General features: G+C 41.7%; 1 protein-coding gene and 1 long non-coding RNA gene across 10 annotated transcripts in view; one reads left to right on the top strand and one right to left on the bottom strand.

Annotated features, from left to right (window-relative positions):
* LOC142018211 (uncharacterized) overlaps nucleotides 1–12,340 on the bottom strand; it is a 35,844-nt gene extending 23,504 nt beyond the window's left edge. Inside the window, exon 1 of the long non-coding RNA XR_012646755.1 lies at nucleotides 12,203–12,340. This is a non-coding gene — a long non-coding RNA (uncharacterized LOC142018211). The remainder of the gene's footprint in view (nucleotides 1–12,202) is intronic.
* Nucleotides 1–26,687, top strand: part of MECOM (MDS1 and EVI1 complex locus) — a 500,218-nt gene that overhangs the window by 413,459 nt on the left and 60,072 nt on the right. For 7 of the 9 annotated variants that reach the window (XM_075003786.1, XM_075003785.1, XM_075003784.1 and 4 more), the window contains one exon: nucleotides 14,447–14,581. In XM_075003786.1, coding sequence (XP_074859887.1) covers nucleotides 14,447–14,581 — 135 coding nt within the window. Of the gene's footprint in view, nucleotides 1–11,143; nucleotides 11,441–12,290; nucleotides 12,476–14,446; nucleotides 14,582–26,687 lie in introns of those variants that run through there. The other 2 variants (XM_075003789.1, XM_075003787.1) reach the window with 2 other exon arrangements.

Genomic DNA, 26,687 nt, shown 5'->3' with positions numbered 1-26,687 from the left:
GACATAATGAACTGTTTCACATTTCTGTTGCAAATGTAGAACTCAGAGTTTTACATATCCTCCCCTAGAGTGTTTCTGTAGGAGGAGTTTAATTTGGTATACCAATCAGGGCAATATGTTTATGTGTAAAAGGTCTGTTCTGAACCCCTACTTCTCATTTCTTAAGCTATAATATTTTCCTAAGATAAAATGATGGTAAAGGATAATTCATCTTTTAGATCAGCCAAGTCAAATTAAGCATACCTGTTGTAACTGGCAGAGGGCAGGTAAACTCTATCTCTTAGTACATCTTAGGTAGATGACAGAGAGCAGTTACCCAATACTATAGTCATAAGAGAAAAACTTTCCTCTTCCTCTTTTCCCACCTCACACTGATTAGTTTCCTCAAGTTATAAGGAGCATAGCACCAGCTGTAATCCCCAGTTCTCTCTCAAATGTCTTGAGCAAGTTACTTAATCTCTTTTAGTCTCCTTTTCCATCTGTAAAATGGGTATAAAGTATTTCTTTGGTCCTCTCTGTTTAGGATGTAAGCTGTTTAGTGCAGAGATTGGCACTTATACATAGTAGAGTCCCAATTATAGTTAGAAACTCTAAGTACTGCTGTAATGCATATAACACTAAAAGTAATATGAGCATTTATGCCAGTGGTGAATTTAGCCTAATTTCTTTATCTTAATTATATTATATGTGAAAGCAGATATGGCACGGTCTCTATATTCACTTAAATTCTGCAAATCATTTTGCATCTGTCAAACTCATTGTATAGATTGATATGTGCCTGCTCTTCTGCTACTTCCTTTAATCCTCTTCAGATTCTCGCATGCCTAAATTCTCTTTTTGATCAGTAGGGTGTAAAATTACCAGGTTGGAAATTTCTTCATGCCAGAACACAAGTGCCCTGAGGGATCTAAATCTTGCAGGGTTGTGGGGAGGATGCGGAACCCTTCCTTTCCATGTTTATAGATAAGACCATATTTTCCCCACACTGGAAAAAGTTTATCTTATTTATGGAAGAAATCTACAGTAAGAACATGCTAATGGCCTTGGCTATTTTGGTCACTAACCCATTACGATCAACATGTATATTTTATGTGTGAATTTATGTTGACTGTTATCATGAAAACTATTCTACTTGTTCACTTACCCACTGTTTTTATGGGTGAATTGTGTTTAAATATTTTTTCTCATAATAAAAGAGAGGAATCTATAATAAATATTCACAACAAATTTTCCAGACAGGGTGAAATCTGACCTCATTTGAAGGCTATGGCACAACTATTAACTGGGGCCAAGATTTCACCCTTTGTGGCTTCTGTTACATCCTGTTTATCTGCAATGCTCTTCTCTTGGGATTTCATGTAAGTTTCATAGGGCAAAAATTCAAAATCAGTAATGAACAGTTACTCAAGAGTCATGAACATATACAGGGAAGCACTCGATATATACACATATTGCACATGTTTGTGCATGCACGTGGCTAGTTAGGCACCCTACTGGTCATGTGTTCAGTGAAATAGCTGATTTCCATCTACAAGTTAGGCATAAGCAAACAGTTTTTCATGCTTACATTTTACAGCCAGATCCATAATACCTGTGATCCAAATGTTTCATTACTCACTCAGTGTGAGTTTGCTTAAGTAGAGTGCAAGATTCAGCCCAATATATTCTCTCATTAGATAAATAAATTTGTATCGTAAAATGCCAAATCTGTCCTTGTTTACTAAGTATGATTTGAATTGTCAATAAGATTTTAATCTATTTATAATTTTATAACAAGTCTGTAACAAATAATTCCACATTTCATAATCAATTGCAAATAATATTTAGCAGTACTGTCAGAGATTGGCATTGTGGCAGTAGTTCTGGAAGCAGTGTCAAATGTTAATCTGCCTTTAGCCAGCTTTTTCTTCAGTTGTAGGCCAATACCTTTCAACAGAGCAAGGATTAATCATACCTATTAGAATCCTTTCAGGAAAAAATTGTATAGCTTTTTCCTCTAAAATGCTCTGTTCCCAGAGATGATGAGTTAATTCATCTGGAACAATGTTAGTTCAACAAGTTTTGTGGCTTATTTGAAAATCTAAATCTAGGAATTTCATATGTCATCAGACTGAATGTCCATTTACTTCACCTTTCCGATAAATCGTGTAGATTACCATAATTAATCAATGTATAGGTGAAATAACATTGTAACTAAGCCTCCTTTTAGTCAGCTTTCTTGACATTACAATCTATTGCTACAGTTGGTTAAGTTACTACTATGTGTATTTTTTTCGTAAAAATCTTTACCTAACATTTTTTAACTTCAATTAGAACCATCCAACCATTGTGTGTTTGAAATGGTAAACAGAAACCTGAAAAATTTAAAATGAGTGTTTGACTTTTTATGGGGTGATAAATTGCTTCTTAGCCTTATAAAGTCCACAGGTGTTTATGTCTATTATTGTAAGCTTAGTTAAAAACCTCAACTTTAACAGGAATGCTTTGGCAAGAGCCAGTCATTCCTAAAATTGATTGAAGAAATAGGATTTCTTGCTATGTATCATTTTAATTTTTGTAGGCTAAATTCTGCTTGTTAACCCTTCTAATCCATTTCAGCCTAGTAGTCTAGCAAGGTTGTTTTCCCTTTCCCAGTTGATCTCCATTTTCTTTAAAGGGATGTTTTGATTTTCAAATTGTGTTTGGAATGTTGTAAATACTGTTCAGTCATATAATTGACTGTATCAGGTCACATAATATCCCTTCTACTGAGCTTTAAGGATTGATCCTCAAGCTTTTTGTATGCTGAACTCCACTGAAGTCACTGGGAATTCTGAGCATAGAGTGCTTTCAAAACAGGCCTTAAAATGTTTACAGACTTTAATCAAAACTGATCAAAATTAAAAAGATTTATCATTAAAAATTAAATGAGGGTAGTTGTCTCTGTGGGAAGTCAACAGAATCCATTTACTAGGTTTTTCATTTCTAGGCTGTGAAATGCTTTCCGTTGGGTTTCTAGGGCAGCTGAGTCAGGAGAGTCTTTATTAGGACACCTTCTGCAAGAACCATATTGCCTGAAGCGTGCAAGGAACTACAAGATCAGATAGAAACCCCTAGCTGTTCCATAGGCCCCCGTTCCCAAGAAGTGATCAATGGGTTTGTGGATGTAAAACACCCACTTTTCCCATAGGGCAAGAGGAAGGAAGGAAATGATATGAGCACAATAGCATAGTTTCCATTCCTGGTTGTGAGTTAGTTCCATATCTGTCCATAAATAGATATAGTAGTGCCACAGATTTGTGCAGTGCTAGGTTTTGAGCCAGGGGCTTTAGACTAATGCTAACAAACTAGAAAGCATTTGTAGTAGATAAAGGCCTTTCCCCATGGAGGATGAAGCTCAAATTTTTCATTCCATGTGCAGCTGATAGTTGTGCCCCTTGCAGGCTTCAGAACCCACAGGAAGGATTGTGGAATTAGACGGTCAAGATTGGCATTTTCTAGGTTCTCCAGAATTCTCAGGTTTTTCTCAAAATGTGGAAAGAAGAAACAAGAATGTAAAAGTGCTGTAAAAATATAACTTTTAGGTGTGGACAAGCCTGGCATTCGAATCAGTCAATGAGTGTATTAAAATATAGCTTGCCCTGTCTCTGCTATGTGTTAAAATTTTCTGGTTAGCTAACACTGTTCTTTAAATCATCTTTCACCTACACATGTCTTTAGACTGTAAACTCCTCAGGGCAGGTACTGTCTCTTGTTTGGGTACAATACATAGTATAGTGAGACCCCAATCTGGGGCATCCAAGCTCTATTGTAATAAAAATCATGAAAAATTATAATAGCTTCTCCATTATTACATGGGCCCACATCATCCTCTCCTTCAGGAAAATGTGTGAAAAAGTTTGGGAGAGGGAAATTTCATGAGGTTTTGCTCACAGTTTCCTTTGACCTTGTCTGTAAGGAAGTGATCCTGCCCACCTGAGGAATAAGCAGCATGCTATGTGCCTAAATCCCACAGGAACCAATAACCCCACCTGTTGCAATTCTAAGGTTATCTGCCAGAGACCGTTGTTATTTGCACAGAGGACCTGTGCATCCTCACTACTTCCTGGTGCTCATATGCTCTCCTCTTGTTCTTTTCTCAGCACGGCTTTTGTTCACCTGTGCAGTCAGGGCTATCCCTGCCAAAAGCTGCCCCCTATTCCCATATAGGGAGGTGGAGCTCATTCATGCTAATTCAGGTAGCATTACTGCCTGGAGATGCCCCATGGGATTAATCCCTCAGCCCCACTCTCAGCCTCTCTTAGCATGTGTGGATCCTGGACCCTCTGAACAGCCCCACTGCACGCTCTAGGAGGAAAGAAGGATGGTGTTATATGGATGATTGTCCCCCCCACTTTTCACTTGTGCAGGGCTGATCCACACACTCTGGGGGAACAATCGAGCTGGGGGTATTTCTATTTTTCATGGAAGTTGTATCCAAAGAAGTGCACTTACAAAAATTCCTTCCCTCTTGGTGGAAATGGCAAAATGCCACCAGCATTGTTCCTTGGAGTGAAAAACATGTGTCTGATGAATCATAAATTCTTATACCACTCTTGGTCCACTGTCCATCCACGAGTGAAAATTTTTTGGTCCAAATTCTGGCCTCAATCCTGCCAGAAACTCACTCCCTCATCAATCAGAAAACTTTACAGGAGTCAGAAAACTTGTTTCCATCAGTCAATTCTGACTGCCTACTAAACCTATGGTTCTGGTAGTTGTTTGATGAGAGATATTAAATAGTGTGGCAAGGTAGAGCTGAGAGATCCATAGATTTGGTGCCTATTTCCCCTGGCCTGGCAATAATGTTAGGTGCATATACATCTTCTTCATATTATGTGTCTGTTTATATAAGTGTAGATTATGCCATTGGGTTTAATTCTGATCCCACCTGTACGAATGTTCCAAAAAGATAGAAGTGGGATCTTATGGGTGAAGTGATTTAATAATAAAGACACAGAAATACTTCAGTTTGGGCTCAGTTTTAGTTTTCTCTGAGTTGTCTGTCTTGTTGGCTACCTTGGAAACACACACAGAAGAAAATTTGATTGGAGGAGCACAAAACCTTGTGTGGGTGGAGTTTTGACGGGTGCCTATGATAGTCTGACCCCTCAGACAGAAGGGATCTGGAAAGACTGGGATTATTTTTTAGGTTTTTAATTGTTGTTTTGTTTTTGGTTTTTTGTTTTTTTTTTTAAAGAGAAGGAAGAGAAGAAAATTATAGAATGAGACACTCAAGTTTAGATGTGGGAGTGAAGTGATTCATTATTTGGAAGAGTGAATTTTAAGAGGGAAAAAGTACAACAGTTCTGCTGCGCCATCAGTTGTTAAACTGTCAGTGGAGGCACTGCTGGTACTTAAAATAAATTGGCTCACTATTGTGAACAAGATAGTGATGTCAGAAATGCAGCTACACGGTTATTTATACCATTGCTGTTGATAATGTAACAACTTGTATTCTGAAATAATTCCCAGTTACATGTTCTCTGTGTGGGTACGTACGGGCTAGCATAGATGTGTTGTACCTCTGTGTGTATCCGTCTGTCCACACACAAAGTGTGTGTTTGTGGATGATATCGAAACACACCTATTTATTACATATATATTTAATACGCACACGCTCAGGGGTGTGTTATAGAAATATACAGATCCTTTCTCTATAGAGGTAGGCATAGATATGAGCGTATATATTTGGGTGTATGTTTGTCTGTCTACAATCCCAGCCGCAGAAGTTGTCTTCACCTCATTTATAACCTACTGCCTCTGATCTGTTTTCCCAAATTACCAACTCCGCTTTCCAGTCCGCTGTGGCCCCAGCAGGCGCGTTGTGTGGGGCCGTTGCAGTGGAGGTTAGAAGGCGTAAGGAGAAGTGAGCGTTGCCGGACGGGATGGGTTTTTGGTGGCCGCTTGCCCCAGTGCTTTCGCGGTCCAGGGAAGTAACGGGGCGTGTCTGGAGCAGGACGCGCAGCGGTGCGGAACATCTGGCCAAAGGCGGGAAACTTTTTAAGGCGGGAGCTGGTAGCTGAGCTCCGCCGCTAATGCAGGCAGCGGCGTCCGGGTAGAGCAGCCCCGAACCGGCCCGGCTCCGTTTGGGAACACACGTGGAAATTCACTAATAATTACCAGCAAGGGAGGAGGCGAAGCCGGCTTCCGCTGGTTGCACCGAAGACCCCCGCGCAAGGTCCTCGCTGTCCCAGGGCAGGATCGGAGCCCAGCCCGTGCCCGGCCGGCGCTGACCGCCCGTGGTAGTTTAATGAGGCAGCGCAGCTGTGGCGGAATGGTCAGCCGGGGGCAGCCTCCCTCCGGTTGTCTCTCGCACATGGGGTTCCCGGACAATAACCGGGTGCTAATTCCCAGAGCCCACCCCGCCGTCTCGCCAAGGCACGGGGGAGGGGAGGACCCCCCCAGCGGGCCGGGCGAAGCCAGCCTGACCCCAGCAAATGAAAATAATCAAAAGTAATTAGAAGCGTGCGGGACAGCTCCGCGGAGATCTGTGCGAGAGAATAAACATGCCGGAGCCCTCCGAGCCGCTGCAAAGGCCCATGTCTGAGCTGTTAGGTGCCCTGACCTTGTCCACATAAAGACGTGATTTATGAAGTGCAGGGCACAGCAGCAGGACTTCTGTCTTCTCCAGGAGAACCACATTACCGAGGTGGAGATTAACATGCTTTCACATGGGCCCATTTCCAGACCAAGGGAAATCTTTATTTCATTTTTTTTAACCTTTAATTTCCTCCTCTCTCTGTTTAAAACAGCCCTTTGGCTGGGGGCGGGGGAGCCCAGCGACGCGGGGGCAGCCAGAGAATCCGAGCGAAGGGAGAGAACTGAAACGGATCAGAAAAAGTCTGTTTAGCCCGGTGCTGCAGAACCATTTGCGCGCTCTATCCCGGGATGTGTTTGATTTGCCCCGAGAAAGATCTGGTAAAGATCTGGCTCTTGGTGTATACTGAGAGCATTGATTTTTTTAAAGCATCTGCCAATAGCTATAACATAAGGCAAAGGGAATTAGCATGCTGCTGAATTGTCACGGTTTCTAGTTTATTTCACCCTGGCTGTGGCTCGTTGCCCTGCATGGCAGAAAAGCCGGGGTCCGTTAGAGAGCTTTTCCTTTTACTACACTTGTTCCAGTGTTTTCACAGCTACCACCATGTTAGTAGTCTCCACGCTCAACGGCGAGTTTAGACACCTCGAGGAACTGAACATTAAGCTCCACTTAACCACTGTGGTTGAGAAGCGGCTCGCACTATAAATTAACAGATACTCTTCCGATTAAAACGGGCACGTTATTGAACAAACTGCCGGCAACGTGTCTGATTTTTTTTCCCTTCGGTATTGTCCTCTGCGGAGCGTTTGTCCGCAGGAAGCCTATGAAAAGTGGACAGTGCAGTGATTTTATCTGGCTTTGGCTGGGCTGCTTTAACGGAGCGTTGGCGTGCACCGTGCCCATAGGGTCTCCATTAGGAGAACTGTTACCTCTGGGGCGACCACGAAGTTAAATTCTGAAAAGAGGCATTACCAGTTTACAGCCTGGTGGGAATAAGGAGCCCTGCAGACTCCCCGCTGCCCCCTCTATTATGATTGATTATCGACTTATTTTCAATAAACAGTTGCGAAAGGGGGGCGGATCTTTGGTGCAAGGGTAAAACCCCTCTCCGCGGTCAGAGGAACGGAGAAAGAGGCGAATTTGGCCCTCTTTCAAAACAGGAAGAAAACACAGTTGCATCCTCTTCTTCGATGAGCATCCACCCCCTTCTGTGGTCACCCCAAGGCTGCCTTTTCTCCAGCGCCGCTTTCAACCTTGTACCAAGAAAACGAAAAAAAAAAAAAGAGCCCCTCCTATGGGAAGCGGGGAGTCTCTGTGCGAAACCCTCTTCCTCCTCTTCACTCCCACCTCGGAAAAAAGTTCACATCTTATTCCGTCGCTTTTGTTCTCCAGTCCCCGCGGAGAGGGGGATGTGAGTGCTTAGATCTACCCTAATACACAACGAAATAAAGCCAGGGTTTCAGATTATAGCAAACCCATTATTTTGTCATTGCCCCGTTCCAATGCGGAGCTAAAACAATCAGGCACGTTCCCCATTGTTGCTGGCTGGTGGGTGGGGGGGGCACTGCTAATAGATTTCAGCAGAAAATCCTCGGGGGAGAAGACTAAGTATGTCTGTTACAGCAATCTGTGAGCTCGGGTGGGCCACATACAGAGCCCACAGCAGCTGTGGTGGGTGAGTAACCTCCCCTGTGCTGACCGGTTCCCCTGGCATTAATCTAAGGGGATCCTCTGTGCAGCCACCTCCAGATGAGGAACTCGCCTGAGGCATAATTAGTGCATCACGCGGACCGTGCTTGGCGAAGCCAGGACTCGATCCGCCGAAGCAGAGGCACCCTGGCAGCCGAGCACCCTAACAGCCGGTCCGGCACCAGCCCCGGGAGCGGTCAGACAGCAGCAGTGTGGGACCAAGGGCTGAACACCCGGGGAACGACGGCACGCGGCAGTAACAGGGGAACGGATGCAGCAGCACAGGCTCTGCCCTCTGCCGCGGCGCTGCCCCTTGTAAAGCTGATCCTGGGAGCAGCACTCAGCTCACACCTTCTAGCAGCCGCCACCGCCTTGGCTCACGCTCCTGAAAGGAAAGTACCCGAGAGACTTCAGAGGCCGCCGCAGTGTTGTGAAATCTGTGCGCCGAGCAGTAAGGCAGCTGGCTGCGCCATCTACTGGCCCTGGGCTGTAAGCGCTCGCGTCCAACCACCCACCCTCCTCGTTCCCATGTGCACGGGGCATAGGGGTTGTGTATGTGTGTATCTATCTAAGCCCTTTCCATGAAATCCTAATTTAGCCCGGGCCTGCTACTGATACCACAAGACCTTTTGTTTACCCACCACCATTTCCTCCTTTTCAAAGCGGCTTTGTTAAAGCCAGGGGGCTACAGCTTCGTATCAGAACCTCTGATCAGGCCTATGGGCTCGAGCAATCAGTTCTCCAGATTACTTGTATTTAATACACAATGCATCATAAAACAAATCCCTCATCCTGACAGGAAGAAAATAGAACAGCTCATAGCTCGAGCTGCTCCAATTTATGGCTAAATTAAAAAAAGAAAAAGAAGGCTCCAACAATGGACAAGTTGAGGGAGGGCAGGAAATCAATGGGCCAGCAAACCGGGAACTCTGTGCGGTTCTCAAGCCCCGGACTCTGGGAATCTCTGGCCCGGTTTTTGGGGTTATTTACAGAGGAATATTTTTTTCCTGGTTTACCTAACACTGCTTGGTGCGATTTGTTTTCTCTCTCGTCTCGTCTTGAACAATAGCCATTATCTGAAATAACAGTTCAATGTCACAGATAACAGGCGGCTGAGAGGAATTAATCATCATCTCTTGTCACTTGGATTCTGGCCCTTGCCTTCTTCCCTCCCCTCCATTGTAAAAAAAAAAATCGATTTTTAGTCCGAGAAATATCTTTGTACTTTAAAAAAGTGGGTGGCGCTTGTGATGGTGTAATAAACAATAAAGTACATCCTCCCGTTTCTGTCCTGTCCCCTCCCCTTCTAAACCTAGAGAGACAGTGCCCAACTATGGCTAGGGTGTGTCAATTTGTTTATTATTATTATTATTACTAGTTACATTTGTTTAAACTGAGGAGCCATTGCAATTTCGAGGGTTGTACCTTTTATGTAAACTCAAAGAGAAATCACGTCTTGGATTATTAATTCGATATCGATTCCTTCCGGTCCACTACCCCCATCCAAATATCTAACCTCCTTCCAGTTTCATTCATGAAAATTGTTAGGAGATAAATCAATCAAGACCCTTTAGGAAACGATTCCAAATACCGGGCTGGCCCCCTTTGCAGAAAGTATTTATTGTGACGTGCAAAACAATATTCAAAAAAGATGCTTTTCATTTACAAATCTGGCCGCTTTTGGAGAGATGCAAACTACAGCTCGCGGCAAATTCCGAGATGCATAGAACTAAGTTGATCTTTTTCTTATATTCGGTGATATATGGAGGACGGGGTCTTGTTGCTTTTTAATGCGAAGATGTAACATTTTAGGAACTTTTGAAAAACCCATCACCTACTAATTCCGCGCCGTGTCTGTCTGTCTGTCTGTTCAGGGAACGGGGGAGAAAAGGGGGAAAATAAAAAAATGTCAATTCCTACCAGGAAGGGTCGTATTTAGAGCGAGAAAGCGCTCGCGCTATTGATGCATGATGGTTGCATATCGGCCATGCAATGTACGTAGCCGATTAGTGTTTTTTTTAATCGTGGGAATGGACGCTCCCAGTTGCTGCTGCTTTTTACGCGTAACAATAAAATAAGAGAATAAGGCCACCGCATTTGTGAAGCGCTTCTTAAATAAACCCGTTCACACGGAGACACTCGCACTTTCGGAACACGTTGGAACCAGCCGAGGTTCTTCGGGGAAAGAATCCCCCCCCCCTCCCGCCGCCCCAGGTCTCCCTATTGGCTGCTGATTACATGGATGGAATCGACATGTTTAAAGGGGATGGTGCATCCGTAATCAGTCTGCCCCTATAGGACTTCTGTCTTGGCGACCTTTTGGTGACCTCTCTCGCCGGAGGAGGCTGCTGTCACTTTAAAAATTTACTGAAAGAGGAGCCTCTGTCTGGCTTCCGAGCTGAGGGTTGCAAGGGGGAGATAGCTCCCGCTCGCTCGCTCTCGCCTCTTTATGGATGGCCGGTCAGATCTTCTTTAAAGGGACAGTTCATGCAATCGAAACCCGTGGCAGCTGAGCGTGTGGGGTTGCAAAAAAAAAAAAAAAAAAAAAACCACAGCAGCCAGGGAGGGGAGGGAGAGGCTCCGGCTGAGGAAGAAGCTCTCCCAGGGCAGGCTCTGAAGAGGAGTGTGTGTGGGGCGGGGGGGGGGGCAGCTTCCCACCCCCTCCCTCTCCACCTTCTCGCACTTTTCCCCCGTGCTCACCAGCAGAGACGTGAAAGAAGTTTTGTGGGGTTTTCAAACTGGGATTTGTCCACCCCCGCCCGATAACTTTCTTGACCCACCCGCACCCTGAGCAGCCGCTACCAGCCGGAGGGAAGGTGATGTAGAGCCGGGAAGAATTTGAAAACATCAGATCAGCCATCACCATGATAAAGAATCACCCTTAAAGCCAACCCCCCCGCAGCTCCCCTGACACCTCCCCCCCACCCAATAATCCCGCCACAGCCCCGGAGAACTCCCGGCGAGGAGAGAGAGAAACTTCCCAACAAATGCCGCAGGACAGCGGAGCTTCCACGCAGCGACCCGAGCCAGCCGGCACCAGGACACCAGCTCCCCGCCCGCTCCACAGACCGACGGCGAGGGCTGTTTGTTTTGTCTCGCTTCCAGCCGCTTGAAGGACCTTGGCCCCCTCCCCCTCCCCGGGCACGGAAGCACCCAGGCTGGTGGAACCAGTGCAGGGGGAGACAGAAGGTAAGAGCAGCGGGATCCCAGTCCCAACAACCCCGGTGGACCCCCAGACGCTCCTGTCCGCTCTGTCTCGGCTCAGTGACTTGCTCCTTGCCCCCCCCCCCCCCGCTCCTTCCCGGGTGCTTCCCTGCCCTGCTCAGACTTGTGATTTCCTTGTGGCTCTCAGGGCGGCGGCGTCTCGCCCTCCCCGCCGCTGGCTGCGGTGTCTCTGGGGCGAGGGGGTGCTGTGCGTGCAGAGGGGTGGGGGGTGTCTGGCTGGCGGGCTTCCCCCCACCCCCTCCCCCGGCCCAGGGACCCAGAAAAGAGCCTGGATTCTTGGCAAAGCAGCCCAGTGGGCTCTGGATCTGCCACCTTCACCCAGCGGCCAGGTCTGGAGAGCCCCGGGCTCCCAGAGACGCCGCAAGTGGGTTTGGAAGGGCGAGGCGTGCCGGAGACGGGGGGGAGTCACATGAAAGTTCCTGGGGGGCAGTGGTGGTGGTTTGAAAAGGCAGAACTCCCGTGGCTGGGGGTGGGAACCCCTCGTGCAGTTTTCAGAGGGGGAGCCAAGTTAGTCTGTATCTTTAAACACAACCAGAAGCCCTGGGGCACCTGAAAGACTAACAGATATTTTGGAGCATAAGCCCACGAAAGCTTATGCTCCAAAATATCTGTTAGTCTTTCAGGTGCCCCAGGGCTTCTGGTTGTTGCGTCCTGCACTTTTGTTTGCCCTGGAAGTCTCTGGTCCCGTCCGAGAAACGCCCCCCAAATAAATCAAACGTTCTTTACCTCCTGGAGACAGTGGTCTAAAAACGAAGTTCCGCCTGCCCGGTAGTTTGCGAGTGGAACAAAGTTAAGCCATAGTTGCAAGGAGATGAAGATACTTGATTTCCCGGTAGAAATGCGCCCAGCCCTTGAAGAAGGGCAAGAGATCGGGGCGGGTCACACGCCCCAGCTGCTGTCTGAGTTCTCCCTCGGCGGTAGCCGCTGCAATCTTGCTCGCACCACAAGGAAATGAAATACCTGAGAACGGAGCTAACCCCTTGCCGTTTGCCCGAACTGGTGCGTGGAGTTGATTCGGACTGTGTCTAGATTTTGAAATTAACATGTAGTGCGTTGGCTCGCCCTGTCACACCGCCTGGAAGAGGGGAGGGAATATGGGGATCTAGGCAATCGCCTTTTCTTTTACCGTGATCAGGGCCTGATCCCGCTTCCCTCCCGTACCCCAAACTTCTGCGGGTTCTCAGGGAGAAGGTGAGCAGGAGCCGCGCGCGATCGGAGCACTTCCCTAAGCCTCTGTAGCAGATTTCTTTTGAAACAGCTACGAGGAAACGGAATTCGAAACAAACTTTTGTCAGTATGGTGGCGTGAGATGATTTCTTCCTGTCTGGGCAAGTCGAACTCGCTGGCCGGGGTCAGCCGGGCGGTGATAAGTCTGGGACAATTCACTTGAATATTGAACCCGGGGATTTAGGTTTAAGTTTGTTACAGTGAAATCATCTTTAAAATGAAGCGTCCTGACAAGACCGGAGGACTTACATAAACTCTTGTGACTCTTCTAGCGCGAGAAATTGTCTGGGAGTAAAGAATGCAACTTTGTCTGCAAAGCAGTCGTTAGCAGAAAGTGTCCTCTTACACTAGAGCATGCTTTTGGGTAGCACACTGGTTGCTGTTTAATTGCCTCCTGGTTCATAGTGGGCCTCGCCTTGTGCCCTCTGGTTTGTCCCCTTGAAGTTTGTGGTGAGTTAATGATCTGAATCTGCTTCTGGAGGATTACCTGAACTCTATGTTAAACTGTTCTGGGGCTAGGGAAGTATACCCTCAACTTCAGTTTTCACCTTCATAAGGGCAGAGATAAAGCCTCTTTCCAGCTGGGTTCATTTAATTAATGAATCTGAACTGTTGTGGGGTAGAGCTAGTCTATAGTGCTCGTCTTTGATAGAAAACTTCCTTAGGTTTTCATTAACTAAATGATATACAATACCAGAATTCCTTTCCATTCAACTTGAAGGCCAAAAGCGCGCTGAGTCTTGATGTGAATACAAATTCTTTTTGTGCAGAAACAATCTCCCTTTCTCCCACCTTTCTTCTAACACAAATAGGTTAATATACTTTCAGTACAGAATATGTCAAACAGGAAAACTTTCCAAATTTAATATTAGCTTTATGTATACATTGGGCTATTGCTAATAGCTTAGCATAGGCCAGTCAGCAAACCTGTAGATAAATGATATATGCAGTCATATATAAAGATTAGCAATTTGTCATAATATTCAGATAGAACATCCTTTTTAACTTGTCCACAATTAATCTCATTAGCTGTGTTTATTTTCTGCATAATTGGAACTATGTATTGGTACATGTGGAATATTGTGCTATGTTTTGCATGAGTGTTTACGTGGCTTTTTCATTTATTTTCTTTAGTTTGGCATAGAGGGCTCTATTAACCAAGTCCTGTGAATTGCTTCGATTAAGGGGTATGATTTAAGTGTTAAAGGGGGAGGGGGATTGAAAAGTATAGTATTAAAACAAGATTAATAACTCTGACTCTAAACATCATTTAGCAGATGGAATTTGTAACAAACAGGAAAATGTTAAGTGGGACCTAAAAATAAATTAACATAAAATAAAATAAAATAAAATTGAAATAAACAAACAAACAAACCCACAAGCACTTCAATAGAAACACCATAGATACTATCGTTAATCATTCTTGTGTATAATCACAGAAAAATATTATATCAATATAAAGAATTTTAAATGATAATTATTCACTGATCTAAAATGAGAAAATCAGAAGTTTGCTAAATGAATATATTCTCCATTAGCAACAATTAGACATCACCTTGATTATGGGTAAGCATTTTCCAGGACATGTTTATTATGCACATGTTCTAACAATTATTTTAAAAGTGTCACTGGAGATACATATTTTTGAATAAAACGTGTAAGTTCTTCATTTCTTTGTTTGAAAACCCATGATTTATCTTTCAGTAAGTGTGGCCTGATACCCTTTCATATTCTTCTTTCTAGATCTTGGATGAGTTTTGCAATGTGAAGTTCTGCATAGATGCCAGTCAACCAGATGTAGGGAACTGGCTCAAGTATATCAAATTTGCTGGATGCTACAATCAGCATAACCTTGTTGCATGTCAAATAAGTGATCAGGTATGTTGTAGCCGATTTCCGGACTTGTTTGCAAAAAGCTTCATGATATCAGTGGGGAAAAAAGTAATAGCAAGTCCCAAAATGCTTTATGGCTTGTTTATTGATTATGGTACCATGTAAAACACCATTGTGAAACTCAGCATAGAGTCATTTTTACCAGCTACTGCAGATAAAAATCTCCTCTTTTTTCACTGTAATGTTTCCTTTGTAAAACACACTGCTTTTATTTTATAGCTGATAACAATTGGAATATAGATGCACTGTTCAATTATACACCCCTACCCCAGTATATTCAATTTGTCATTAGTGGGGTTAAACAAGTACAAGCAATATGTATATATATTCACACACACACACATGCACACATACAATGGTATTTTCCACTTCTCATTAGTGATATTTATAATTTATTTTCCAGTTTAACTGGGTGGCTAAACTAGGGCTTTTAGTTAATCAAATATTGAATGTGAAATTAAAGGAAGATAGAGGCGAAGAAACAAAGTAAAACAAAGCCAAAAACAAATCCCCTCCCTCACTCTAAAAAGATCCAGCAAATATATTTCAGATGCATATGACTATCAATATGAATATACACGTACATCTTTATAGAATTATGTCTTCTCATACAATGAGATAGAATTGCTAGTAGTTTTATTCTGAATTTACCATTTTTTTAGGTAATTTTTCTCTCTTAGCTAATACATGGTTAGAACATTGACTTTTTATTGGACTGAAACGATGGTTTCCCTCCTACTTTTTAAAACATTGTTGGAGTAGGTGCAGAGAAATCATAGTAAAACAGTTTGTTTTGAAACACTTTGAGGAGTTGTTAGTTTTAATATAAAGGTTTCTTTAAGCATGGGCATATCAAATCAATGCCATGATGAAATGTTTTAATGGAATGAAGTTGTGATTCACTAAAGAAAAGAAACTAAATTTTGAATGGGTAGCAGCCACTGAATTTTCATTTTATTTTATACGTTCATATCCTTAACATAGCATTTGATTCTTTTAATGACCATATTCTATTGTTACCAAATAATTAATTGAAGCAGGTGGATTTTAAAGATTATCTTTAGTTGATTTATTTGCCTTGACATTCATGAAGAAAAAAAATCAAACAAGACATAAGCTTCAAATAGTAATCTTTCTTTCCAATCAAATCCATATATGTAAAATGAATGTCAGACGGTCTCCTATTTGCAACATCATTACAGGATTACGTATTTGTACCTGATAGAATCATTGATTACAATTGGCTTAAATGACTTTTTCAGAAATTGTGATCAAGTATCATTTTCATTTTAAACTTTTTAATATTCATCATTAATTGCATGCAACATAGAACAAATCGACCTTCCATGAGATAACATTTTTTTTGCATAACTGCTGGTTCAACAAAAGAAATAATAAAATTGGTAAATAAAAAAGACATTCTCAACTTTTTATACAGAGCACAGTCAGTTCTGTGAATGCAGAGCATTCATTTGATCACGTTGTAGTATAGAAACTATGCAGTTGAGCTCAAATATACAGTATTTTACATTTACTAAAAGTTAGAATAAATGGGTAAGTTTTTAGTAAAGGAATCATATGAATAGATACCAGTGGCTGTTGATATTGATGTTGATCCACACTGGTATTATGGTGCTGCTAATAACATATGCACCATACTGAAATATCAGAATCTTTTCCTGTACATACAAATACACGTTTTGATGTCTTTTATATTGAAGTTAAAGGGCTTTGAAGCTTTATTGCTGCTAGTGATTTCCTTCATTCACTGGGGACATGTTATTTACTTTTGCACAGTATTGTGCTGTTCATCATTCCATATTTTTACAGAATATTGTTGCCAAAGTTTGTAAATTAAAAACTGGTTGCCTTTCAAGTAATATGTTGTGTGAGATCTGCTGTCAGCAACAGTAAATGGACTGCTTTTGCTCTAAACACTGAAAATGTATCCACAAAAATTGAATCTGTGCTCTAGCATTTTGAGTGTAGTCTAAAGAGGTAATTCTATAAATGTGTTCTTGAATCTTAAATTAAATAGCTTTTCTAACAGTAAGTGCCTCCTTCTGCTTTACTTAACAAAAACCTGTAAGGATAACATAAAATATAATAGGAGACCAAAGTGTGAAATGGACGTTACATGGCTAAATGTCTGCATATCTAAAAAGTACCAAATAAAAGTCAAGTTTAAGCTTATTGTGTATATGCATTGGTGTGTACACTATTCATGAGTGTGTTTGAGTCACTGTCTATGTAGATCCTCCACAAAACTTGGTTGAGTCAGAGTTAAGGTTGAGAGTACACCTCAATAATTTGTGGATAGATAATAGATGCAAGAAAGTTAAATCAGGGGATTCCTATCCTGCTTTGATATTAGAAAGCTTCACTGAACTCACGGATGAAAGAGCTGACTCGAGCTTCTCTTGCTCTGGTGTTTCACTCTGTTTTTCATAAGGTATGAGACTTGCCAACTAGTGAATAAGAAATACTCATTCCATAATGAGCGCTCTCGTTGCGTGAGATACTGTTCACTTCCAAGGGCAGGACAGAGACATTTGATCAGCAGTAACTGTTGACCTCTAATTACTTCACCTCACCTGTAAAATTCACAGGCAAACACGTCACGCTATCTGAAATGGTAAAGGATATTTAACAGTGCTCTGACCCTTAGTATGAATACCTACCAGTAAATGAAGAACCAGAAGGAGAGTTTGCAAGTAGGTCTCTGAGCTATCTATAACATAGTCACGTTGCTCAGCAGAACCTTCTTCATGCAACAAAAAGAGAAAGAAAAACACAGTTTTTTCTATTTTCTATATTAGGCTTAGGTGAAAGACATATCTCCCCCACCCCGTATTCATGTCTGAGGTCAGGTTTCATCACATTTACGAAAGGTCTGGACTCCTTCGTATAACTATATAAATGAGCTTTGCTGAGATGAACAGCTTGATAATAGTGGGATGCAGTCAAAACATGTATGTTGGATGCAACTCACATTTCATTTGATTGGGGTTGGAGTAGGATTTAGAGGCTGTATGTGTGGGTATTTTTTTCTTTTTGGTTTCAAATAGAGCTGATATAGGATTTTTCTGTGTTGTCCTATTATCTTCTGTTCCTATCTAATCAGTTGTAAAATAATGTGATTCAAAAAGTACGTGAATAATAAATTCCACTAATAGTGCACTTCCTTTTTTTTTCTTTTCCCCAAAGAGTCTGTAGTATTTATAGGACTGCAATGAGGCCTATCACCATCATTTCACTGGAATGTATATTTCAGCTTAAAATCAATTCAGATTTAATAGTGGCTTTTGCTGTCTTGCAAGACTCAGGTTTATTATTGCTAGATTTCTGTTTATTATCTTGATATTTTTAAAAAGTGACTGTAGAAAGATTAGAATTGTTAGACTTTCTGAAATACTGGCATCCCAGAAAAACTGTAATTTTTAAGTACAGATTTTGAAGGAAATCCCATTGAAAACAGAGTAGTAATTATAGTAATGTCTTTTTAAGGGGACCCTGTAGTATATTTTAAATGCACTAACAAACTGAAATCAGGCATGCTACAAGTATGAAATACAATATATTTTAAAAGTCCACTTAGTTGTATTTATACTTAAAGCTTTCAATTATTGTCTTTAGCTTACTTAACTGACTTCAGGCCTCCATCATGGTATAACCGTACATGTAATGCTGGAGGGCTACGCTTCGTGTTCAGGTTTTTCTCAAGGACACAGTTATTGGAGATTCATTTTCTTTTAGCTATAGCTCAAGATTAGTTTGCTGATGATTTGTCTCGTTGAAATCATTTTATTATGCTTACTTATGTCTACTGGATGGAAAAGTCAGCAGTGCCTCAGTCCTAACAGCTATAAAAGTGCACAAGGCAAATGTCCTAAGTGAATTGCTGTATGCTTTACCAGATCTAGGCACATCTTTGAGTTTTACAAACAAAATTTTCGGACACAGCTTTGTGTTTCAGCTGTTACTGCCTCGTTCCTTACGCTGTTCCACAAAGCTAAGTGGGAGAATAACATAACTGTGGCCATAAGCATATCTGCCCTTTTCGAACAATTCTACTCGTATATGCACCTGTGAGGGTTGTACATATGTGTTGCGTAAAAAACACTTGTTTGGATTCTGCTTAATGATACAGTGAAGTTAAGCGGTTTGCTTGTTAGCAGTCAGACAGGCTAATTTACACCAAATTTATTTAGGGTTTGATTCTACCATGCTTCCCCTGCTCAGTAGTACCTTACTCCACATACACAGCCATCTCCAACTCCCACTATAGTCAGTGGCAGTCTTTCCATAGTCCCACTGAAATGAATGGGACAGTTCATTCTTGTTACGATGGCAAAATCTGGTCATCAGATTGTTTTGCTTTCCAGCCTACACCAAATCTGTGAAACTCCAGCCTTACATATTACATATATCTATATCTTCTGTGACATTGTAATCTTTTCATTCAGCACAGTATCCTTTCCTGACATGACCTAAGACTGGGAGGAAATTTTCAGACATGTAAAGTCATAAATCTTGCCATTTGCAGCAAGTCATACTATTGAGATAACCTTGTCAACTAATGTATAGTAAACACAAGAATATAACTTCTTTCTGAGCAAATGTCAATGATAGATTATTGAGTCTTTGCCTACTTCCAAGCAATAATATGGAGGGTTATCTCTACCCACAGAGAGAATACCAGGCTGTAATTCACTAAGTGGATTCTGACAATTCTTTGTGGTTTATAATGGCATCAGGGCATTAGCAGAGAACTCTGCCACGTTGTCACTTGAGATACATATTATTCTCCTTTGTGATTTACCTTATGAACTATTACTGCTCCTGAAAATGGCTTTGTGATATTGGTGGACACACTCATTCCTTCCCTGAAATTGTATCAGGAACTTGGTTTTGTTTGGACAAACAGGTACAATAACCGGAAGTACATTTGATCTAGTTGACGCATTGTCACCAGTCTTTGTAGAGAGGCCATGGATTTTGAATGGACACAGAGGGATTGAAAAACCTCCCATACTTAGAGTGTCCCTCTCACGTCAGCGTGGAGGAACACTGACTGTCTTTCCCATTGTGAGGGAAATAGCTTTGCTACTATGACTGCTGCATCTATTCTGTAGGAAGTGGTGGTGGTCCAGCCACTAAGACGATGGACTTTTTGTGAGCACCAGCATTCGCAATGAAAAAATAAAATGCAGCTGGATGTGATTTGCATAATGATGGTTAGACACATGCTCATTACAATGAGCACATTGCAAAGCACAGGGATTGGCTGTGCCGTTTAGGAATGTTGTGAAGATGTACCTGAGTGAAGTACCAAGAGTTGTTCTGCCCCTAGGAGGCAGAAGTCATGTCTGAGCACCTGACTATTAAGTGCATACCTCCTTGCTATTGCAGCTCTCCATGGTGGTGCAGTATTTTCCTTCTGCTGTGCTGGTGTTGCTGTGTGAGCTGGTATGGAGGTGTACATGTATAGCATACATCTCTGCATCCCTGGGGATACTGTAGAGCTCCGCAGGAGAAGGCAGGGAACTGTCTTTGTGAGTGAGGGTCCTACCCATTACATAAGCTGCAAGTGTGTGTGTGTGTGTGTGTGTGTGTGTGTGACAAATGTTCCAGTCCCCATTTCCTCGCCCCCCCCCCGCCCCCCAGAAGGGACAAGCAGAGTCAGTTGTTGTTTTCTATCGATCTTTGCTGACCTTCTGTAAGTGGCTGATTGAAAGCCCATTGACACCTATATGCTATACCCGTATGTGACTGGTGCCTGTGAAAGGAAGGGAGTACAGGGAGGGCCACTCACAGGAACAGAGAGGGTCATGATGGGGCACCCATTTAGTACTTGAGTTTTGGTAGGGGTAGAGGGCAGTTCACCTCCTGAGTGCTACAACAGTCACTTATGGCCATATCCCATACAAAACACTGATTTATTTCAACTGCTCATTGCCTGCATATGACAGGATGGATGTGGCTTATGTTTCAAAATTCAGTTGTCCACGTGGTTCACTCTGAGATCTGAATTTTAGTAATTTGTCCGGTTTGCATGTTTAATTCTGTAATTGGATACAGGAGTATCTATTAGTTTGCACTTCACATTTTCTGATGAGCTTAAATCCATATGTGGTTCACATCTTTTTGATGTCAAATTTATTACTACTTCTGGCAGTTTAATTTGTTTTGCTTTTTGGGTAAGTTTTACTTTTATTCAGAAATAACGCTTTAGAATGCTAAGGTTAGTTCCAATTAGAATGCAAGGCTCAACAATGTATGCACTTATTTGCATAAACTGATTTAGGGGCGTAATCCCGACGCATAACTTCTTACATGCAGATATCCCTTTGCTTTTGGGACTTTAGTTTTCTGATACTAGCAAAAAAGATTGCACTTAAGAAGCTTGATTCTGTCCTTGTTTCACACATACAGCTCTAGTTGAAGTTTTTGGGTATAAGGACATCATGCATGGAGAATGACCACAGGATCAATGCTGAACTCTTTTGCTAATTAGTGTTATGTCCAACACTCTCAGATCAGATTATTCTTCATACCTTGTGATCAGTTATTGAAATGATACGAACATCCTCTGAACATTGTGTGCGGAGTGATAAAAATGCAGGTAGACGTGCATAGGAGGGGAGCAGTTTTTAAATATAATTTAAAGTGAAGGATGACTTCTTTAAAGCATTATATAGCTCTGAGAAGGTGAAAGCTATCCATTGGATTGTATCATAGACAGGGCTGTCCTCCCACTGTGCTGATGAAATGCACAAGGCCGCGACTGCCAAAAAATAAAACCACAGCATTTTACCTGAAATTTATTGCATTTGAATTTTCGTCTTGTCGGTACTCGCACTTGCAGTGTGAGTTTTTTCATTGCTCTATCAACTAAGAGAGTAATGCATATAATGTAGTGTAGGATTTCCGTTCCAAAGCAATAACACGGGGTTCTGTGCAGAGGGCTAATGGACCTTATAAGACTTTTATTATGACTACCAATGTGCATAACATTTTTCATATTCTGTTCCTTTTCATCATCTTTTACATAGTCAGCTTCTATTGCAGCTGAAGTCAATTCAATTCGTTTGCCAGTGGGGCACAGGACATGTAAATAGTGAACTCTTTTCTCCTTGAACTAAGCAATAATTATGTAGTTTAAGTATAATAATGCAGACTATGTGCTTCCAAATCTGAATAGTATCTGTTATCTGTGCCAAAATCTGCATTTTCCAACTATCCCTGGGACATGCACAATGTTTTCCAGAGCTGTTGCATACACAAGAATAAAAGGTTTAGTCAGATGCAAGCGAATATAACTTCTCTTCAGCAGCGAGGGCAGCAGATGTGTTCATATCGACTGTTGACTTTGTTCAGATATGTAAACTAAATGTCACCCACTCTTACCCTTCCAAACTGGTATCATTCTACTAAACCTTTCCTCCGTGGCAGAATAGGAAACTGAATGATGTGATAGTAAATAAAGAATTCAAACAAGGTGGTGTAACTTTCACTGGAGTAAGCAGAGATCAACAGAGAACTTCAAAGTAACTAGAGGGCAGTGCCTGAAACAGTTGTTTCTCTACAGATTTCACAGGGAGTGCATTTTCTCTATTATTTCAATTATTACAACTTCCTGAATAGGTTGAAGGTCATTCATAATTCACACTTCTGTCATCTTTGAACATGCTAAATGCAGTCTATTGAGCATAAATAAAATTTCAAGTGCCTGACCAGGAAAAGTAAACTGGGATTCATAACAGTGAGACCTTATTCATCCCTTTAAAAGTAAAATGTGTGTGTTCATTGTTTGTTATTTTTTATTTTCCTTTTCATTATTGCAGTTTGGTTCCCCCCATCCCCACATCATGTACTTTAAATCAACAAATTCAACAAAAAAAAAAAAAGAATTAATCAAAGATTCTGATTCAGACATCCCCAAACATTGAGGGGAGTATGAAATCCAAATCCAGAGCTGGTTGGTTTAGGATTTTTCACTCTCTGTAAAATGGGCTGAACCAAAATCCCAGAGCCAAGTTAAACACCAGTAATCTTGGGGCATTTGAAACCTGGATCTGCACATCCCAGGTTAGGTCTGTTTCTACAACATACAGGCTTGATCCTGCAATTCAGAAGAGATGTTGCTTTGCCCGTGCATTGTAGATTGAAGGAATGATGTTGCATTTAGATAGCATAATGGTTTCAATGAACACAAGGGATGAAATCCTGGCCATGTTGAAGTAAAAATTCCTGTTGACTTTGGTGAGTCAAGATTTCACTCCAAAGGTGTTTATGCTTAAAAGTACAAAAATGCATATACTCTACACTAGCATTTCCAACTACAAGTAATACATATTACATATTCCAACTACAAGTAATACAGTATGGCTATAGTCAGCTTTTGGTGTAAAGAACCAGTATGAAACAGATAATGGTCTGAAAGTAATTTATGACTTGTCAGTGTTCCTTGCAGAGGGCTTCCTGATGTTTCAGACCCTATGTCATAGCTGATCTTCTGCTGGTTCAAAAGGACCAAAGACAACATAGTTTGTCTGAATAGGGCGCTTAAGCATTTCCCACTACTTCTCAGGCAAGACAATTACAATTGGTTTTGGGTGGAGAAAATGAAAAGAAAAAAACCTGTTTAAATGCATTTACATAAAATATTAGGAATGTCTATTAAAACCAGATTATATTTACCAGTACTATAAATTTTCAGGGTTCAATATATGCTGTTTTTAAATCCCATTAGGATGCAATTTGGCATATAAACTGTTAGACCAGGTGGGACTGTGTTTTGCATGTGCAGAAATAAAAATAAAAAAATTAATAGCTAAGCAGTTTTTCATTTCCAGAGCTTCAAAAATATAATTTGGATCCATTTTGGGGGGCTTTTTTACAAGCACAAGATCAAAACATAATTTTAAGCTATAAAATATAATTTTGCTGGCATTTTCCTGCATCTCTTCTCTCTATGTAACTCAAAGTGAAGTCAGTGGGAGTTCTGGGAACAGAGAGGCTGGACAGGTCATTTCTCAGAGAAGAATAATCTCCAGTTTATTTTCAAAAATGCCAGTGTGGTAAGCCTAGACAAGTAGATACAGAACACACACAGTAATTAGTTCAATATGTGTACCATTTTTGCAATGAAGATAATGCATCATACCAAAGTTGTTAAAAGGAAAGCTGGTGCATCATAACACAGTCTAGTACAAACAAGACTTCATTTCAACTGCATATGAGGGCCTTGTGTCCTGGTTTGCAACAATGAGGGAAAAGGGCCACTGAAATGTCTTCTGTTGCATGGTATGTACCAAGTGGAGGCAGTATTAGGCAATACCATACTGCAGCTTTTGACCATTCCATGGTGTTGATATATTACTGAGCTCAAAAGTATGGCTAATATATTTGACATACCATGTACAGAGTCAAAAATCCCGGAGAGGACTAAGATCAGTTTGAGGCCAAGCTGTGCCACCTCTAAGAGAGCTCAGTGGTGCCCCACCTCCCCAAGATCTGTGTGCCAGAGGACTGCCATCCCTGGAAGTCTAGCCGTGCAATTCAGTACAGTTGACAAAGTCATGACCCGGCCTCTTCTCTGCACCTTTGAAGTGAGTTGCTTGGATTTTCTTCTGTGGTAGTTGGATCAGTCCCAGAAACCCTAGCTTGGATATTACGGTGGGAACAGAAATTTCCTCACTCTCTCAACCACCCTGCACACCTTGTCCAGGACTAGGGACAATGTAGCTTATTGCGTATGTGATGTCACACATGCTGAAAGCCTGTGTGTGTGCATGCACCATTAAATAAACCCGTGAACTTTCTCAAATGAAGCTGGCAAAACGCTTAGCAAATGTGGAAATAACATCTGAAATGCTGCCATAATAGGGCCAGTCTTCAAACCATTCTACAGTGTATTCACCACATAATTTATGATTCCACTATGTCAGACATTTATCCTTCTCTAAGCTCAATTCTGCACCTTTCCCACATGCAGAACCAGTGCTTCTTTGTACTGGTACTTGCTGGTACTGAGTACCAGCACCTCAGCAGCCCCAGTCCTGGGACTGGCTGCGGGGTGAGGGAGGGGAGATAGCTGAGTACCAGCTCCTCTTTTTTTTACAAAAAGAGCACTGCACAGAACTGTAGGCACATATTTCCTGTTACAATATTTATTCATGTTACACTTCACAGATGCTAATTGGGCTCTTTAAGTCCTATTTGAATATTCATTTATGTATATCCTTATACAGGGGGTTTTTAAAGACTATGTCACCCTATCGTTTGCTTGTTTAAAATAGTCAGTAACAAGGTATTTGCAGTGCAAGAGAAAAGTCCTGCACAGAACTATCTTTGGAGGCAAAGGAAGTTGCACGACGAAGGACTGCAGGAGTGCTGTCAAGTATTCCCAAATAACAAGCAGTCCTGTAGCACCTTAGAGACTAACAAATGTATTAGGTCATGAGCTTTTGTGGGTAAGGCCCACTTCTTCAGATGAAACTGCATGTCATGCACTCATTGCTTCACCCTTTTATCAGTCAGCAGTTCAGCTTTGTGTTTGGCTCATCCGTGTATAGATACCTTACTATTCAAGTGCATGGAGACCATACGCTTCTGGAAAAGACTCAGCTTTAAATACTCCTATCTTAATAAATGGAAAAAACAAATGTTGCTTAAAGCTAATATGCAATGGATGCATGTTGGCATCATATTTATTTGCAGGAGTTAAAAGCTGGCTTCACTTAAATGGGTTTTCAGGCTTTAAGCAAATGAGTTTGGTTGCCCAAGCCAAGTACCTGGTGTACCATAAAGTCCACATCACAAATCTCCTGCATCATTTGTCACAATTGGAAGTATCTTCACAGGGGAAGATTATAAGAACATGTCTGGTGGCTCAAGCTTGAGATGCATTAGCATAGTTGTGTGGCAAGGCAAGCTCAGAACCCCCTTTCCTCTGGCACTGGACCCTCACATTCCCAAGAACAATAAACATTTGCTTAGAGCTGAGCATGAATTCTGTGAAGTTAAAAAAATCAGTAGGCCTCAGCATTACTGTGCCACTTACGAGTTGCTAACTCACCTTTTACAATGTCATCAAGTAAATGCAATATTGATCCTGTAAGCACATATTTCCTGTCTTTTAATATTTATCCATGTGACACTTCACAAATGTTAATTGGGCTCTTTAAGGCCTATTGTAATAGTCATTTATGTATGTCCTACAAAGGTACTTTTAAAGACTTTGTCGCCCCATCATTTGCTTGTTTAAAATAGGCAGTAATAAGGTATTTGCAAAGCGAGAGAAAAATCCTGATTCTGCTCTAGCCAATATAGCTGCATGGACTTCATGGAGGTACCTGTGATTTACACAAGCATAAATCAAAACTGAATCAATCCCAGCAATACTGTTATATCATAGTACGTTTTTAAAATCTTTTGGCATATACGTGAAAGCTGCATTGCCTATTGCAAGATCTCACTGCAATTCCAATATGTCACAATTCAAATGTCAACACGCCGTTGGAAAGGAAACTAGTAAGTTAAACCTTTGAGAGCTGCCAACAAAGAAGGTGATTCAAATTGGTGAGAGAAGTCCATTGTTTTCTAAAGGGAAATAGAATTCCAGAATGAAACATGTTACTTATAAACATTTATCTAAAAGATTTAAAAAAACAAACAAACAAAGAAAACCAGGACAAAACAAAGCAACAACAACAACAAAAAATAAAGAAAACCCAAATGACAGTTTGCCCAGGGCAGCTCTTAACAGGGAGGAATAGGGAGTTGTAATTTTGACAGAGTGGGAGGGGCAGCTGTGTACAAACTCCTACTCCCGGCTTTTACTGGGAAAGCACAGAGCAAACAGTAGGGCTGAAGCATGTGTACATTGTAACTGACGTGTTTTCCTCAGAACTTATGTGGAATGACCTCAGCCTCTAGTGAAACTGCTAGTGCGTATTTCAGCATAACTGCACTGCTTGCAGACTTCAGGTGGCTGAGCTGCTGTTCCCAAAACAAGCCACAAAATGACTTAAAAAATCAGAGGAAGCTCCTCATTAAGTTATTTTTAGATATTTAGGACATATTT

This window comes from Carettochelys insculpta, chromosome 10 (assembly GCF_033958435.1).
Source record: "Carettochelys insculpta isolate YL-2023 chromosome 10, ASM3395843v1, whole genome shotgun sequence".
NCBI classification, from domain to species: Eukaryota; Metazoa; Chordata; order Testudines; family Carettochelyidae; genus Carettochelys; species Carettochelys insculpta.
The sequence above is the reverse complement of the archived record's forward strand: the minus strand, read 5'-3'. Positions and strand labels throughout refer to the sequence as shown.